The 16,920-nt window shown below is 47.4% G+C and overlaps 1 protein-coding gene across 2 annotated transcripts in view; it reads right to left on the minus strand.

Annotated features, from left to right (window-relative positions):
• The window catches only part of plxnb2a (plexin b2a), a 77,646-nt gene that overhangs the window by 8,888 nt on the left and 51,838 nt on the right, over positions 1 to 16,920 (minus strand). For both annotated transcript variants that reach the window (XM_035521121.1, XM_035521120.1), the window contains 29 exons: positions 15,633 to 16,744; positions 15,298 to 15,489; positions 14,606 to 14,731; positions 13,952 to 14,052; positions 13,704 to 13,830; positions 12,832 to 12,985; positions 12,535 to 12,646; positions 12,327 to 12,423; positions 12,065 to 12,166; positions 11,818 to 11,907; positions 10,968 to 11,055; positions 10,408 to 10,568; positions 9,840 to 9,988; positions 9,010 to 9,142; positions 8,585 to 8,721; positions 8,189 to 8,368; positions 7,483 to 7,594; positions 6,852 to 7,055; positions 6,487 to 6,666; positions 6,112 to 6,248; positions 5,842 to 5,942; positions 5,042 to 5,271; positions 4,152 to 4,333; positions 3,513 to 3,579; positions 3,231 to 3,377; positions 2,760 to 2,916; positions 2,463 to 2,563; positions 2,007 to 2,091; positions 1 to 133 (listed from right to left, as the gene is read on the minus strand). The exon at positions 1 to 133 is cut by the window's left edge and continues 19 nt beyond it. In XM_035521121.1, the coding sequence (XP_035377014.1) occupies positions 1 to 133; positions 2,007 to 2,091; positions 2,463 to 2,563; positions 2,760 to 2,916; positions 3,231 to 3,377; positions 3,513 to 3,579; positions 4,152 to 4,333; positions 5,042 to 5,271; positions 5,842 to 5,942; positions 6,112 to 6,248; positions 6,487 to 6,666; positions 6,852 to 7,055; positions 7,483 to 7,594; positions 8,189 to 8,368; positions 8,585 to 8,721; positions 9,010 to 9,142; positions 9,840 to 9,988; positions 10,408 to 10,568; positions 10,968 to 11,055; positions 11,818 to 11,907; positions 12,065 to 12,166; positions 12,327 to 12,423; positions 12,535 to 12,646; positions 12,832 to 12,985; positions 13,704 to 13,830; positions 13,952 to 14,052; positions 14,606 to 14,731; positions 15,298 to 15,489; positions 15,633 to 16,742 (4,895 nt within the window). In that variant the 5' untranslated portion in view covers positions 16,743 to 16,744. The remainder of the gene's footprint in view (positions 134 to 2,006; positions 2,092 to 2,462; positions 2,564 to 2,759; positions 2,917 to 3,230; positions 3,378 to 3,512; positions 3,580 to 4,151; positions 4,334 to 5,041; positions 5,272 to 5,841; positions 5,943 to 6,111; positions 6,249 to 6,486; positions 6,667 to 6,851; positions 7,056 to 7,482; positions 7,595 to 8,188; positions 8,369 to 8,584; positions 8,722 to 9,009; positions 9,143 to 9,839; positions 9,989 to 10,407; positions 10,569 to 10,967; positions 11,056 to 11,817; positions 11,908 to 12,064; positions 12,167 to 12,326; positions 12,424 to 12,534; positions 12,647 to 12,831; positions 12,986 to 13,703; positions 13,831 to 13,951; positions 14,053 to 14,605; positions 14,732 to 15,297; positions 15,490 to 15,632; positions 16,745 to 16,920) is intronic.

Here is a 16,920-nt window from a genome sequence, read left to right on the forward strand (position 1 = left end):
GTCAAGTAGATCTCAGTGATGGCTTTGGTGGTTGCCTTGTCCTTCATGCTGCCTCTCTTGGATTTTATCTCGTCCAGCTCTTCCGCTGGCCTAACCAGGTGGAAGACCTTGTCGTCCTCGAGCAGAGCGCTTCCTAGCAAGCACATAGGTGCATTTAACCCACCACAGGCATGGGACAGCTCATGCATGCTACTCACACGTATCGCAACCGCTTACGTGCACCAACGACAGACCTGTGCAGGCTGGTGAGATACTTAGGAATGCGTGCCAATAGCAGTGACCGTATCCAAGATCAGTGAGACTTGACAGTCATGCTCCACATGAAGAGGGTGGCACAGGAGGCCTTCATCACCAGTGGCCTAGCTCCCCTCCCTCCCCTGCCCGTCGCCTCTGCTTCTCTCGCCTTTGTTCGCCATGTTGTGCTCCAGTAAAACAGCTCCTTTCCCAAGCCCTTCTGAACTGAGAGCGGAGCAGGCAGCCTATGGGGCGGTTCCGGCCTCGGAGAGTACCACAGCACGAGTCCCTTTTTTCAAATTAGAAGTAGGCCTGACAGAACTCTGTTCAAGTTCTGAATAACTTTTTTTCCCTCATGTGGGGGTCGGGTGGGGAGCAGCAGCAACAAGAGCATGTTCGACAACCTGTGTCCTCTTGGGAAATTAATTCATTTAGTTTCAGAAGACATGGACCAAAATGTAAAATGTGTTTACATCTTGACAGCTATTGCTAAAATAATTGCTCTGAGGGAGAAATGGCCTTGCAACCATCCTGGGCTCTGTGAAAGTGCTGTGGTGTCTGCTGTTTAATTGTGTCCTGCAGGGAGGAACAGCACAGCTGGACTGGGCTTAGCAAGGCATCAAAATGCAAACATTGACAGGTAAAGTGTTACGTGGCTGGAGAAGAAGGGCATAAATACCTTGCCCAAGGGTACAGCAACAGAGTGGGAGAATCCAGGCTCTCTGGCCCAGTCACAGACCACAAACCCCCATTCAAGCCTGAGATTCGAACAAGTAATTGTTTCGGTTCCTGGTTGGATTCTAACTGGCAAATCCAACACCGTCCAACTGTATTAACCAATTATTAATACAGTAAATACTATGAGGAGAAAGTCCTCCTGTTGATCATTATGCATATGTACAAAGCACACAGCAGCACAGATTGACTTTGCATGTCTTTGGAGGGAGAGGCTTTGGAGAAGGGTTAGAATGGTGGGCGTGGTCCCATGTCGGTTAGCGAGCACTACAGCATCCATGATAGTAGCTCAGAGAAAAATTTGGGCATACTGGGGCTTGCTTCATCCTTGGAACCATAAGGCACTGGAAACTAAGCCTCAGTAAGAATCTCCTGGTGGACTCCTACAGCCATGCCACACTGCCCAAGCAATTCCTTCCAGCAGGCAAAATTAGTATAGCATAGAACATAACTGCTTATTACTGCAATATGCAGTTTGGTTTGGTTTGTTGTGCTGCATGTGATTTGTCTTCAAATATTCCGGGGGGGGGGGGGGGGGGGTTGCACTTCAGTTACAAACAGCAAGCCATCTCATTGCATTTTCTTAGGCAGCTACACAAATCTGCTCCCAAGCATGAAGCAAAAACAAATCTGATTTAATCCCAGTAGCCGATGACTAACTAATATCTTCTAATACAAAAATGCTGATTGCTCTATTTGGATTTTATTCAGTCAGGCACTTTCACAGCACACTCCCAGTACCTGGCTCCCAATACCTTGTGGATCCCACATGCAGCATTTAGACAGACTCCTCCCTCTTCCCCTGCCAACTGTGGTCCTGCCACACCTTCCTATTACCTGAGCCACCCTCCCCCTTGCTTGGCCCCGCCCATAACTGTCCCCAATATGGAAAGCCAGCAAGCACTTCAGCACAACCTCTCATCCCCAGAACCTTTATACCCCCTCAGAGTTTCTATGTTTGTCTGCATTGCAGTCATGTACTTTTAATCAGCCTCCTAAATACATAATACTGCTGCAGAAAAGAAAAGGAAACCCACTCTCTTCATGGCTGTCCTGGTTCTGGTCGAAAGACTGTTGAGTATGTAGGACTCTGGACAATACCAGAGTGGCATTGTCTCTAACCTAGGAAAACAAACAAACAAACAAACACACACACACACACACACACACACACACACACACACACACACACACACACACACACACACACACACACACACACACACACACACACACACACACACACACACACACACAGGTTCTCAGCTTTAAGCTTGGCAAATTTCTCAGTTATACTAAAGCCCTCGCCATTGATCAGTTCTCTCTTCACTTGCCTTATTAGAAGCAGCATGAATTATAAGCACATTGAGATAAATCTCTCAGACGGAGAAATGCGTTGGAAACGCTGTATTATTACAAGTTGGCTCCCTGTGGTAACTAAGCATTAAGTGTTACCAACCACCATCTGGAGCAGTTGTAAGGTAGGAACTCACATTGTAATGGGCCAGAGTGTTGAGGCGTTTCCATCTGCCTTCCTTCTGCGAAGTCAAGTCCAGGTCAGACAAAATCTGCCCAGTTGAGCCAGGGCGCCACTCTGTGGATGAGTGGGTAAGGGCACTTAATACCACGCTACAGTGGCCAGAAATGCTGCACTCACGCAAACCTTATTCACAGTTTGCTTCTGTGATGCCAGATGCATATTTTCCAAGTGTCAAAACGTGAATTCTGAACTTTACACATGCCTTTACAGCGCTAAAAGGTGTGAGGAACATGCAACGCAGATGTCTCACCGAGAGCGACGCTGTCCACGGTGGGTCTCTGGGAGTAGGGCAGGTTGCGGTACACCTGCTCAATGATCTTCTCCTTCACCTGGGAGATGGTGTCGCAGTTCAGTACTTTCACGGGGGTCACGTCGGGGCCTTCACCGTGGACCAGCACCTGCAGAGTCTGAGAAGATTCCATAGTGGACAATCTCCTACCTTCCCTTCAAACATGGGCCCTTTACTGATACATGATAACGGAAACAGTAAAACCATAACCAAGTTGTAAAGGAGATCACAGTGAAAGATTAAAAAGAACACGCAAAATAAATTTAAAAAAAAAAAAAAAAAACCAAAAAAAAAAACACCCAAGAAGAGGAGATCATTGGCACTGCTCGGTGGCTTAGCTTCAATGTCCCACCTCCAAACCCGATTGGTCTCTCGGTGCTCGGGTCAGGGCAGAGAGTTTACATGAGAGGGCAGGGCATGGCCATCACTCACCAGGACGCAGTACTCCACGTCGTCTCCCAGCAGGCCTGTGTCATTCAGGGTGTACTTCGCCTTCTTCAGCGCACTGTCCACTGGCCCCTTTTCCACCTGGTGCTTTATAGCTTTAAAGAGCTTGTATAGCGGCTCGCCGACTGAGTCCTACAAGCATATGCCGGCAAGCACATGCAAGTGCGTGAGTTATTTCAGGGCCTCAGGAAATACGGCAGAAATATGAGTGGCTGGTTCGTATCAATCCACTGGACTGTCTGGAACGCAAGAAACACAAATGCTTACCTTGAGGAACTGGTAGAGGCAAATGGACATCCAATTACACAGCATCCTCTCGACGACTGTCTCCGACCTGCCCGTAGGACATGAGAAAACAGATCAAGCGGATTAGAATTTCACAGCTGTCTCTCCAGAGCAAGCCGGCATAGGATGCTCCTCGTTCAGGAAAGCCTGGTGAATTTCGTGTTGTAATAGCTCAATGTCAGTTCAGTCATATGACCATATCAACAGCTTGGGCAGAATCAGCTTTTCAGAATGTTCTTAATAAAGGTTTTCTTTATCAGCTCGCAGTAAATTTACATAATAAAAACGAATTAAGTTTATTTCGAGGATAACAATCATGTTTATATGTGTGTGATAACTAAAAAAAAAGATGTAAACTACATGTTGAAAAAAGAAACTCCCTTTGCAGCTGTGAACTGCTGAACATGCTTATATACAAACAGCTTTTACAGGCTTATGGATGCTTGAAAGATTTTCAGTACTTTATTGTAACAGCAGTGGCGTGCCGAGTTCTAAAAACACTTAGTCCAAGTGACCACCATTCCCTGGCCGATACAGTTTTCCTAGTCTTCAAGCTAGAGGTTTGACCGATAGGGGGCAGGGCCAGGATGGAACCAGGGCAGTGGGCTTGGGGCTTCTCACCTGCGTAGCATCAGCTTGGGGTTCTTGCTGTGCACATGCTCCTCCATGAGCTCGAGCAGCAGCGTCCTCATGATGTCGGTGTAGTACTCTAGCTTTCCGTGCAGGGCCACGGTGAGCAGCGAGGCAAAGTACACCTTGCTGCGGGCGTTGAACTCTGGCCGGCTCTCCAGTGTGCGGATGAACTGCCGTGCGGCCGGGAGGAGGGGGCGGGGCATGCCACACATGCGGAGCACACGAAAGCGAAACCTCTGTTAGTAACAATGCTTATGATACACCTGAAGGGATTCTGGGATGCTTGTTGGCCACTGCGCTGCGCTTTGCATTTGTGTGATCCGGTGGGTAATGTAATATTGTTTCAGAAGAGTAATAATTGTAATAATGTAATAAGTAACCTACGGGTCAAGGCTAGTACTTAGCATTGGCGACCTAAGAATCAAAGCTATAGTTAATACTTGGCATAGGTAATCCAAGGATCAGGGATCAGGGATCAGGGCTTGCTCCTTTTTGCAAGGCTCTGTCATGACAGGAACAGGGCCTCACTGGCTGTTAGATGCAGCAAATATTACTGGGACTTTGTTGAATTTTTAGTGGAGTCAGATTAGCAGGCATTACATGTTTGCTTTTTTGTGCAATTGATTTAGCAAAATTCAGCATTCACTCACAAATGAAAACTATCCCACTTAGCACAATTTTAGCTGGTGAGTGGCCCCCGTATCAAATGTCCAGAAAGAACAGGTTTTGTAATTGGTTTTCTTCTTCTCACTTTCTCCATCTTGTAACATTCAGGTGGTGCCATAACGCATCAAATGTTTTTTAAACTCTTTATAAAAATGCTACCAAAATAAAACACTTCCAATGTCTAACGGTCACCGGATCGTGCGGAGACGTACATTGATCAGGAAGGTCTTGCTGTTGAGTAGGTTGGAAAACTGGTTGAGTGCTTGGTCCACGATGGCCCGCCGCTTTTCTGGGATGTCCAGCTTGCCTGTGATCATGACATCATTAGCGCCGTCCTTGGAGGGCAGGAAGAAGACACGGTTCGTGTAGGTCTTGTAGTCCAGGAAGGGGATCCGTGCCTCACTCATATCACTGGTGTGGTCTTCCATCTCGATCATCAGGTCTGAGACGGAGTTGCAGAGATAGAGAGAGAGAGAAAGATACTACAGTTTTAGAACTTTCACCCTCTTACTGTGGACAATTCGGGGGAGACATCTATAAACCCACTTCTTCCATGTTGGTTGTGCTATACCAAAAAACTAATTCAGCAAAGTTTGTAACAAACAAAAAAAAAGATATAAATGACTGACTATGATAAAACCCAGCTGAATCCCCTGTTCGGACCCAACTGTGTGACCTAAATGTGTGAGCCACTTGACTGACAGCCCTCTGTGCAAGGCTTCCAGCCTGCTGACCACTCAAGCACAACTGCACACATCCACACAGGAAGGTAGAATAGAGACTAGCCAATCCAACCTGTATGAACTTAACAATACTGATTCAGAGCATCATCACAGCCGACCACACATAGTAAGCTTGTGTTTGCCTTCAAGGTTATTCACCCAAAGAGACTACTCAAGCGTGAATGCTCAGCTGATAAAATGCTACACGGTACAGACAAGTGACAGCAGCCTTTAGGTATATGCCTCACTGACGATATGTGGGGCAGGATGACTGCATGGGAGACCCCTACCTGTGAACTCCTTCTTACAGCGGTCCCGCACACTCTCCTCCAGACTCTCCAGCTGGTGTTTCACTTTTTCATACTCTCTCTCTGCCTGCTGACTCTTTCGCCTGCAAACACACACACGCACACAGTATGCAGAATGTACTCAAAGGGCTTACCGTTGAAAAGACTTACCAATGAAAAACCAAAGACTGCGGCAGCAGTGCTAAGACATGGATGTGTGGCACCAATGTCATGAACGCACACTGCATGCTGGGATTTGTAGTCTTATTTTACCTGTAGCAGTAGACAGACACGGCGATGAAGATCAGCATGGGCAAGATGACAGCTGGGATGATGATGTAAAGTGGAACCTCGTTCTTCTTCTCATAGTGCACAGTGCCCACGTTCCACTCGCCATTGCCAAACTTAATCTGAGAGAAAGAGAGTGAGACACGAAAGAGAGAACAGTAGGAGAGACAAGAGTGAGAGTGACAGAGAGAGATGCGATAAACTGTGTAGAACATGGATATGAAAAAAATGGGATATGAAAACAGTCTCAAGTTCAGTCTCACCCTTTCACCCCCAATCAAACCCTCTCCCATCTCCCTCTCACCCACTTATCTATCTATCCCTCCATCTTTCTCCCTCTCTCCTTCACTCTCCCCTCACCACCAGCTCCATGGTCTCAGCGCTAGCATCCCTGCGCTGGCGTCGGGAGCGTGACTTGGGCGGGTTAAGTGGTGCCACCAGGAACAGCTTGTCATCCTGCAGGATGGTGATGTTGCAGGGCTCGTCCCCGACGAACGCCTGTGCTTCTTGGACAGTCATGGCCTTAGACAGCCCCTGACCCTGCGGGCCACACCACACAGGAACAGGTGCGCACATGGAAACATTTTTGATTTGTAAAGGTTTTACATTTCCTGTAGAAAATCAAAATCAGTGTGTTTACATCAGTGAAGTGCGCATGTTACCCAGCAGACTGGGTAAAGGGCTGGTCGTCAGAACCAGATCGGTTGTTGCCGTGAGCCGCTTACATTGATGATGATGATACTGCCTGCAGTGATGGCTTTGTTGGTCAGGTTGAAGAAGGTGGGATCAGGGTGATACTCAAAGGTAGTCAGGTTCTTCTGGAAGTTGTCTAGTTGTAGAACGGTCCGGAAGGATGAAAACATCTTGTTCACTGCTGGGGAGAGGAACTCTAGGGCTGTGTCATTCTTACTGATAGCCTCCTGCACAAACTGGATGAGAGAGTGAGAAAGAAACAAACAGAGGAGATGAAACAGTAAAGGAAGATAATTAATGTGATATATTTAGAACTTTGGGGCCATAAGAAAGAAGTTAAGACAGGTTACCCGAGAGAGGGAGATGGATATTCTCTAACTTTGCACAACATTTAGAAAAACAGTGGAAGAATGCTAATAGAGAGCCTAATTTCATAATAATGAGGAATCATCTAACAATTAATTGATTATTAACCTAAATGTACATGTATATGATGTAAATGAATACTGAATATACTGAGATATACATCAAATGTGCTGATATAAACTGAATTCAATCAATCAATCAATCAGTCAAATTGCCTGTTCAGTAAATTCTCATGTTTGGCACTCAGGACAGTGTGGCCTGCGTTACTCCCGTCGTTGGAGTGGAGAGGACCCTCACCTCAGCATTGCCGGACTGCACGTTGAATTCATCAGTAGAGGGCAGCACTCGCATGGTGGCTGTCTGGACCAGGTCAAAGCCCAACCCCACCACAGTCACCCTCCTGCCTCCACTGCAAAACACCACGTGAAGAGCAATACACTCAAACGGCAGCTTAGCACACACCCCTATTCCCACGCACAAGCACACACAGAAACACCACAACAGCAATGCAAAGGTGCAGCCAATGCAAAAGTTTATTGTTTTTGCCCAGTTCTTCTTAACTCCATTAAAAACGCCTTCAAAAGCACATTTTTACAATATTGTCTGATTTTATAACGAGACTTCAGGGAAGAGCAGTGATTCGGCTTGTGTACTCCAGGTTGGAATGCGGAGACTGGAGAGAACATTTTTTGCCCTCCCTTAAAAACTCATTCAGAAAACTCATTCGGGCTGTACATTTGGATAGCAACCCTACGCTGTGACTGATTCAGCTCTGCCATCAGAGCTGCGCTCCCAGAATGACGACCTTTTCAACACACTGCTGGGACATTACAATTTCTAGCCTTCTGATTGGTGCTGGATATGACTGATGATATACTGGGTTATAGGGCCCAGTAATCAGGTTCCAGACTGACAGTCACAAAGGCACGAGATGTACCATACTACCAGCTGAGAGGTGTTTTCTAATCAGCAAATGGTTGGTGTGTTAGAGAAATCGACTCACCACACAAAACTGGCCCTGGGGAAATAGTCCGTGACCTTGGGGTTGGCCGCGTAGGTGAAGGCCGGCACTTCTACGGACATGTTTGTGCCATACTTAACCGTGACTCTGAGCGGATCGGAAGGAATCTGGCTGCCTTTGTATGGGCCTGTCCTACATGTGATGTGGGGTCCAAAGACGAGCCTGTGGCACAGGGAACACACACACGCACGCACTGAAACAAAGATGATGAAAGACAGACAGAAATGCACACACACACGTAAGTGTACAGTATGAGCATACATTTAGGACAAACTAAACTACAAAGAGAAAAACATCGGCATAAAAAGCACAGTACGGGTTCCTCCCCACCTTCTCATCATGCACCATCCCTTAAAGATGAGGTTACGGGTTACTCACAGTTCACAGGGCACAGTCCCCACGGTGACGCTGATGTCATCTTTTGTAGCTGTGTCCAGGTGCTGGCCCGAGATGGTGATGACCGTCCCCCCACCTGCGGGCCCTTTTGTGGGATGCACTGTCTCAGGAACGGGGTCCTGGAGGAAGAGAACAGCACAGCATTATTTCTCTCTCAGCTCAGGAGACTCCTGGCAGGACAAGAAAGAAATACTTTTTTTTTTTTTTTTTGGACGACTTCAGCTTAGCAAAAAAGTCATTTTGAAACGAACAAAAAAAAGACAACCCCCCCCCTCTTTCAAACAGTGAAGTTTCCATTGACTGAATCTGATGTAATATTAAGCATTATGAATATAAAAATATATATGTAGAAAGTTTTAAGGGAGAGAGGGAAGACAGAGAAAGAGAGACAAAGAGAAAGCAGTTACCCTGTACGTGAAGAGGACGTTTGACACACCCCTCCTGTCCCCCTCCACCTCCACCTCCACAGGGCCCTGTGGGTTGGGGGGACTCAGCACATCCACAGGGGGCTTTCGCAGGGGCCCAACCTCACACACAATACTGGTCCAAACAGAGAGGCATGTATTACAAGCCCCCCAACCAGCACATACCCATTAGATAATCAGCCCCACACAACCCCTTATGAAATGCAACACACGTTTGCTCAGTTATGTAGGTTTGAAAAAAAAAAAAAAAGTAATATAGATATTTATTTATTTATTATTAATAGGTATTTTATTAGTATATTTTATTTATTTATTAGGTATTTTATTTTAAGAGATATTTTACCTATACAAGACCCCACTATGCAGGTATGGAAAGCAAAAATGAAAATGTAATCAGTGTAGAGCAAATGTCTGAGGACAACAGGAAATGTAAAGTGTGGACAAGAAGGTGCTATGCGGACTATAGGAGAGAGAACCTGACAAACGTACATCTGTGTATTGTTTGTGTAGGTATAAAAGAACAAGGAATGGAAGACCTTCCAAGGTGCAACACTGCAGGATGACTTTGGTAATAAGTGAGGATGAATATGTATATGTGTCCTCTGCTTGTGTGGTATCACCACGTAGCAACACTGGACTGCCCATGATTTTGCTAATACAAATGTAAATGAATAAAAGTATATCTTCAGGGCAAAATGTTTTAGAAAAGCAATAAAATAGATAAAGCTCTCAACAAGTCAGCAAACATACTGAATGGAAGTGTGAGGAGGAGGAGTAGTAGGGGGGTGGAGAGGCCCGAGCCAGCAGCGTACCTGGTGGAGACGGAGTACTTTTCCGCCATGTGCTTACATGGGACCCCTGCCACCACGATCCTCTTGATGTCCTCCTTCTTCATGCCCAGGTTGGAGCCTTTTATGGTGACCTGGATTTGGCCGCTTGTCGGCCCATACCGCGGCACAATCTGGGGGGGGGGGGAGAGCAGAGCAGCCAGGGTTAAAAGGTCGACACGCCATCCTGTCTTAGTTGCCCGGAATGTTCCGGAGAGTTGGCCTTTGTGCTTCTTGCAGGATCAAGAGCAAGGCAACTTTCTGGGACTGGGTTCAATTGCCATGGCAACATGAAGCAACGCGTGAAGAGTCAGAGCTACACAATCCATGTGACTTTGGGATTGCAGGAAACTTTCATCTGAATTTAACAAAAAATAAGCAATGAAGCTCTGGGACACTGGAGAAGAGGAAGTAGGAAACAGGATTATTGAATAGAGGGGTCGCAAATGTGTCTGTGTGTGTGTGTGTGTGTGTGCGCGCGCACGCGCGTCTACATGCATGTCAGTGAGCGTCTCATGTCTGTGACAAATGTGTGTGTCTGCATGCATCTCACGTCTGTGATGCTGGGAGAAGGGCACAGACGAAGCTCCTTGGGGCAGAGCTTTTGGTAGATACAGGAGCGCGTAGTGTCGCACCACACACAATTGTATTTCTCATCGGCGTTCTTACACAGGCTGCAGTCCTCTCGGCCCACTGAGCAATTATACAGCCCCACTGGGGGACAGAGACAGACAGAAAGACACACACACACACAGAGAGAGAGAGAGAGAGAGAGAGAGAGAGAGAGAGAGAGAGAGAGAGAGAGAGAGACTTTTTGTTAAAGTTTATAACTTTTCAGATCCCCAATCAAGCCTAATGCCACCATAAAAGCCATTCTCTGTGGGGCATTTCCCACTGAAGGTGTAATGTAATCCAGCATTACACTTTATCTGTCTGTAAAACCAGTCCCTGACACATTTCTAACAAAGAGGTGGTTCAAAGGTGGGAGCTGAGCACATGGATAATCACTGCCACGCATGGTGGATTCCTTCGGCCAGTCCTTCGGTTAGCTAACATAGCAATATAAGCTAGTACAAACCCTTTAACCTTGCTGACCATGGTCAGGTGCCTTACCCTGCAGGGTGCTGTCAATCTTCTTCTCTGTTCCCTTTTCCTTCACGTAGAAAGTCACGTTCACCTCGGGCATCTTGTTGTAAGTAAACTAGTCAAGGAAGAGACGAAGCAGGTAAAAGCGAGGAATACCTCTTGGTCCTACAAACCCAAGACATATGCTAGCTGGTCCAGCCATGTTCACACAACCATGTGTTAATGACTGAAATGCACATTGTCCACAGGCATGCTGGGATGGGGTGAACAATGCGACACTGGGCTCTGGCTCTTACCACTGATTGGTTGGACTGGTCACATTCACTATGCATGATGGAGAAAGTTCATGTCTCCATACAGAAAAATCCACCCCAAGGAACAATTGGTTCACATATATTCAGTTTACCAGGAGAAAAACAAGCAAGCGGTATTTGAAAGCTGCCATGACAAGGGCAGATTCTTCAGCACTGCGCTGCAGGTTGAAACTGAGGCCAAGAGCTACGATACAATAAACGCAAGCGATTTCCACTTTTCTTAATGATTCCCTGACCGCTATCGCAATTCTTTCATGGAAGGCTACTAAATGAATGTGGGTCAAAAAAAGAGAGACGACAGATGTCCCTGTCCATATCGGACTGCAGACGTGACTGCCTCTCAAACTGTTCCAGGTCACTTGGCACATTATGTGCCCATCCCTGTCTAGGTTCACTATGCAAACACAGCCTGAGACTGACAGAACAAGACTCCAGCTAAAACTACACTGTCTCAAAATCAGTGCAGAACTCACTGGGAAGAAAGTAACACTGGGTTGTTAGTGACCCAAGGCCTATAAGACAGGGCCACATCATTTCACATCAGCGAGTGTGTTGATACGGACCTCATAACCCTCGAAGTTGAACATTCCTTCTTCAACGAACACTTCGCCCACCTGCTTCATGAGTTCAGTGCCAATCTGGAAGCTTTTACCCTGAAAGACAAAAGTACGAGTGTTTGAAGAGCTTTGACTGCTAAGAAGGCTTCCAAGAGAGGCTGATGTGTTAAAAAAGAATCATATGTATATTGCATACTGGCCAGTGGCACAAATTAGCAATGAGGACACAGGAAGTGCGGGCGAGCTTTATTACCCTGTACTGCTCCAAATTCTTGCCATGAAAGCTGATGGGGATTTTGAACCCCACGGGAATGAGCGCTGGCTCAGGGTTCTCGAACCGAGGACATCCGTCAGGCTGCAGGAAGACGGAGAACCACATCAGACCGTGCCAAGACTGCACGTCGCTCGTTACTGTCAAACACTGACACCTTGCTGTCAGCGACTGAAGGATAAATGCTTCCTACGCGTCAGTGCATGTGACTGCGCACTGACCTGGCATCCTCGTGTGACCTCACCTCGTGAAGGTTGATGTGAGGATCGTCCAGGTCGCCGCAGGTGTGCGTCTGCATGTTCCACTGGCAGCGCCACTCGCTTTTCACGCACACAGAGCACCTTTGCAAACGGAGGACAAACGTACAGAGATCATTCCACGTACGTGCGGATACATAATCGGCTGGCTACGCCATTATTTTTCGCATGTTAGGCATGGTCAGCAGCACTTACGGTGTGTTTGCTGCCTTCTGGACGACGGCGGTGCAGTTGTAGAACTTGAACTCGCTGGCCGCCACCTCGATGGTGTCGTCCACTACCAGCTTCACTGGCACGGTCACGAAGTCTAGGGGGGTGGAGTTGCCCAAAGAATCGCATGATGTACAGGGTCTCCTTTGGATTCATTACTATATGCATTTTTGGCCGTCATACGTTGCTAGCACGTTCGTTTCGTGTCCAATGAAGATGCTGTTATTGATCAAACCGCGTGAGCTAGTGGGCTACGTTTAGCTGTAAGGGACAGGGGCTCACCTTGGGTCTTGGGTGTGGGTGGTATGTCTATGGGGTTTGGGAGACCGCAGGTGACCTTGCTGCCCTGCATGACCGCGCCGCTCCGGAAAGCACCAATTATACACTTCAGCCGACCATCCACAATGCTGGGGAGGGCGGGGACATCGATCTCCACCTGAGAAGGAAAGTTGAACCAAGACAAAAACAAAATACATATCTACAAAGTTCTAAAGATTCTCAGTAAACAGTTTATACACTGACACAAGGCCTGATACAGTGGCATCACACTGATTGCTTCTCAATGCACAAATGAAATTCCACACTGTTCACAGATAATGTGATGTCACATAAAATTAAATCACCATGGGGTAAGCCAGTGGCAGAAGAGAGGTACGAAGAAGAACTAGTGGGAAAATTTATATTCTGCAGAGAAGTGTGAAGAAGAGAAGCTCATTTATTGGAGCTGACCCATGAAGTTAATTCAAGGTTACCAGTGCCTACTGCTGTATTACATACAGTGAAATACAAACATTCATTTTATTGAAACTGTGGTTTCTCTGGAGAAGAAAAGCAGATTTGGAAGGCATGTCTAGTTTTCAAATGCTACAGTCACTCTTAGACGTGTATGGGTACAGTGAGTAACCAACTCTGCACCGTTATCCTCTCACATATACAGGTTTATAAACAGGACCCATGTTCGCCTTATTAAATTTCATTTTTACTTTTCCACAACTTTGAGCTGCAGTCTAACAAAAACAAGCCACAGATACATAAAACATGCCATGGAATCAGGGTTACCAATGTAGTCAATAATGCTAGACTGCATGTATTATTGTAGGTGTTCTGGCTGGTCATGCTGGATGATTTAAGACAGCTGTGTATCAGAGACTGACCTGCTGGGTCTTCTTGCAGCTGAGGTGTGGAGGCTGGAAGGCCTTGATGGTCACGCACTGATGGTTGGGACTCCACAGCCAAGTGTTCTTCTCCTCTCCTCTCCTGCAGTCCTCCTTTATGGTGCATCTAAGTTGGGCAGAAGGGGGGGGGGGGGGACCTGACTCGAGCTGCGGTCACACTGCCATTTCTGCAAGGGGTGGGCGGGGTCTTTCAGCCTCACCAAACCCATGAGCCCATGCCCACTCACCTGCCCTGCAGCACGCACCAGCCGCAGTAAGGGTCATGCTGCTGCACACAGGACCCGCAGTCCTTCTTCTGCTCGCACGTCTGCACGGGGACCTTGGTGATCTGAAGGGGTCAGACAAGGCCGGCCGTTCAAAAACCACGCCGATACTTTTCAGAAGAGTTGCTGCATATGCTGTTTTGGTTTAATGAATAATCAAATCTCCTTACATCAGAGCCTTGAGGAGGCATAACACCATGGATAAATTTTCTAGACTGATCTTTAACCTCTTCTCTAAGTATGTACAGTCATACTTTCATTTATAGGAACATTTTTCTGTCTTGCTAAAAAGCAATACATATAAAAGATATGTTTCAGGGTCATTCTAATTACATTTTATTCTAATTAATTGTCTTCTACAACTATAGATAACACACCATCTATTACAAGAGACAAACATTTTAATGCCTCATGTGTTTCAAATAAGTTGTTTTATTCCAATCTGTTGTTAGTAAACAGAAATGTAAAAATGTTAGTCTGTAGTAATTAGACAGCTGTGTTAGATGAGTGTTAAGTTCCAGTTGGCCTGGAATATCACTTTAATTAATTCATGTACAAGCTACAGTGTAGACCATGTCAACTGCGGTGCATAGCTGTGAGCAGGTATTATTCTGCAACCTTTCTGGAGGTAGTAATGAACAGATGGGCCGAGCTGGAGTCGAAAAACATGTTTCTGTTTACTGGACCATCAGCACCATCTCCAGGAATTTTGCCATAGGCTTCAGACTGGTTGGCCAGATGCACCTGCAAAGTTGAACAAGGTCAGCGGTCAAAAGGTCACCGACCACAGGTCGCAAGGCACACGCCGTCATGGGCAGTGCAGAGTGAATAACGTGGCATAAAAATGCAGGTAAAGAGTTCACTCCCGTGAACCTGGTCCACTGATGATCCCAAATGAATCTTACAGTTTGGGCAAAATTAAAAACATTTGCTCATAAATGCTATGGAATACAATGACACTTTTTTAAATCCGATGCATGAACATGACTTTAAACTTGAAGTGAATTCAAACATGAATGGGGTCATAGTAGTAAGAAAGGATCTAGTTTGAAAGCATGATTTGAAAATCATGTCCAAATGCAAAGAGGGGAATTCAGTATTGAGCTGTGCTCCTCAGTCACGTGGTCACATTAACACCTGTCTCAAAATTATTAGCACTGAGAGTGGCTATGCTGTTTGGTCATGGAGCGCTTGGAGCATCTCACCAAATCATAACGCCCCTCCCCCAACTCACAGTGACATGCTGGTTCACAACCGATACGTATGTGATACCCCACTACAGAGAGTGAGGTTGGGGGAGAGGAGTTTACCTTGAACACCTCACCCAGGCTGGTGCCCAGGAAGGCCACGGTGTGGTTGTGCTTCACAGACACGGCCACGGAGGTCAGTTCGCTCTGGCGGAAGTAGGAGGGTGTGGCAGTCAGGGCAAACTCTGCCCTACTGGCCAAGGGAGAGGGTAGGAACTCTGCTCCACATGGGTACTGCTTTACAATGTTTTTTTGCTGAGAACACAAAGCAGAGGGTGTTTCCCCACCCCTTGAAATGCGTGGACAGCAACAGTAGTCTCCAACTCAAATGGGCTAATACTTTTTAGGGACGTTTTAGGGAAAAGTTTGCTGCAGGTCAAAGTCAAAGGCCTGCTTACCTCTCGCTTAGTTTTGCAAATGGCATCATTGGAGTACGGCGAGTAGACAGTTTTGGGCTTGCCATCAGACAGGAGCTCACCGCGGTAGCAGGATTCGATGACCTCTTCGAGCCGGCGGTCGATGCTGCTGAGAGGGTAGATGCAGAGTGCCGAGCTGGCCACCTCATCGTCCGATCCAAAGACAGCGAACAGCACCCGGTTAGCAACGTCTGACTCATTGAGCCCAAGGCGGCGGGCCAGCACGCGGCCAGGCGCTGCTACGTGCACTGCGCGCAGCCGGTTGTAGACTTTCTCTGTCCCGGCGCTGCAGTTGAGCTGCAGCTCTGTGTACGAATAGTAGTGGTCGTCATTCTCACAGAGGCGCACGGCAAAGGTGGCCCGTCTACTCTCGCCCACGTTAGCAGCACGCGAGAACAGGAAGTAGATGTGGCCTCCGTGCGCAAAGGCGTGGCGGAAGTCATGCTGGTAGCGCTGCACGTACAGGCTGGTCTGTACCGTAGACGTCTCCATTACATTCTCAAACATGTCCATGTTGGGTTGTTCCTGCAGGAGGCGCGTGCTGATCAGCTTGGAGCCGTCCGAGCCGCTGTAGCCTTTCCCCACCAGGAAGACGCTCAGCTTCTGGCCGTCCTTGATGAAGTGCGAGATCACGCCGACCACAGCCACGGTCTTGTCTGTGGTGGCTACGTAGGTCTTCTCGCCCTTGGCGTCACTGTAGTAAACCTGCTGCTCCACGCAGCTCAGGTTCAGCAATGCACAGATGCCACGGAATATGCTGCCACATGCCACCAGAGTGCCGCTGGCTCCGTTCACCAGGAGCAGCTTGTTGATATTGTCTGTTTCTGTTGCCTCTGTGCACTGCGCCGTGATTGGCGGCGTGCAGCTTGGGTGGTCCTTCTTTGGACCTGTGACGGCCATGCTCTCTTTGCGCAAGCCCGTGTCCAGCTGGTAGATGGCGTTGACTGCGCCCAGGTAGATGCGGCCTGTGCGAACATCCTGGACCACTGTGTTGATGTCAGAGTCTGAGGAGAACTGGGGACGAGGTTGATCGCAGGAGGAGTGGCCAATGCACAGCAGCACTGTAAGGGCTGCCACGCACCGCCACGCCATTTCTGAGAGAGAGAGAGAGAGAGAGAGAGAGAGCACATGGGACAGAGAGAGTGAAATTGATGAGCACATGAAGCTAGAACGCATTCTTCAATCATATAGAATCATCATTCGCTGTAGAATAAGAAACCAAGATGAAGTTCAAGAACCCACACACATGCCAAGTGTGCATGTAGAGAAA

Source organism: Electrophorus electricus, chromosome 2 (assembly GCF_013358815.1).
Source record: "Electrophorus electricus isolate fEleEle1 chromosome 2, fEleEle1.pri, whole genome shotgun sequence".
NCBI lineage: Eukaryota > Metazoa > Chordata > Actinopteri > Gymnotiformes > Gymnotidae > Electrophorus > Electrophorus electricus.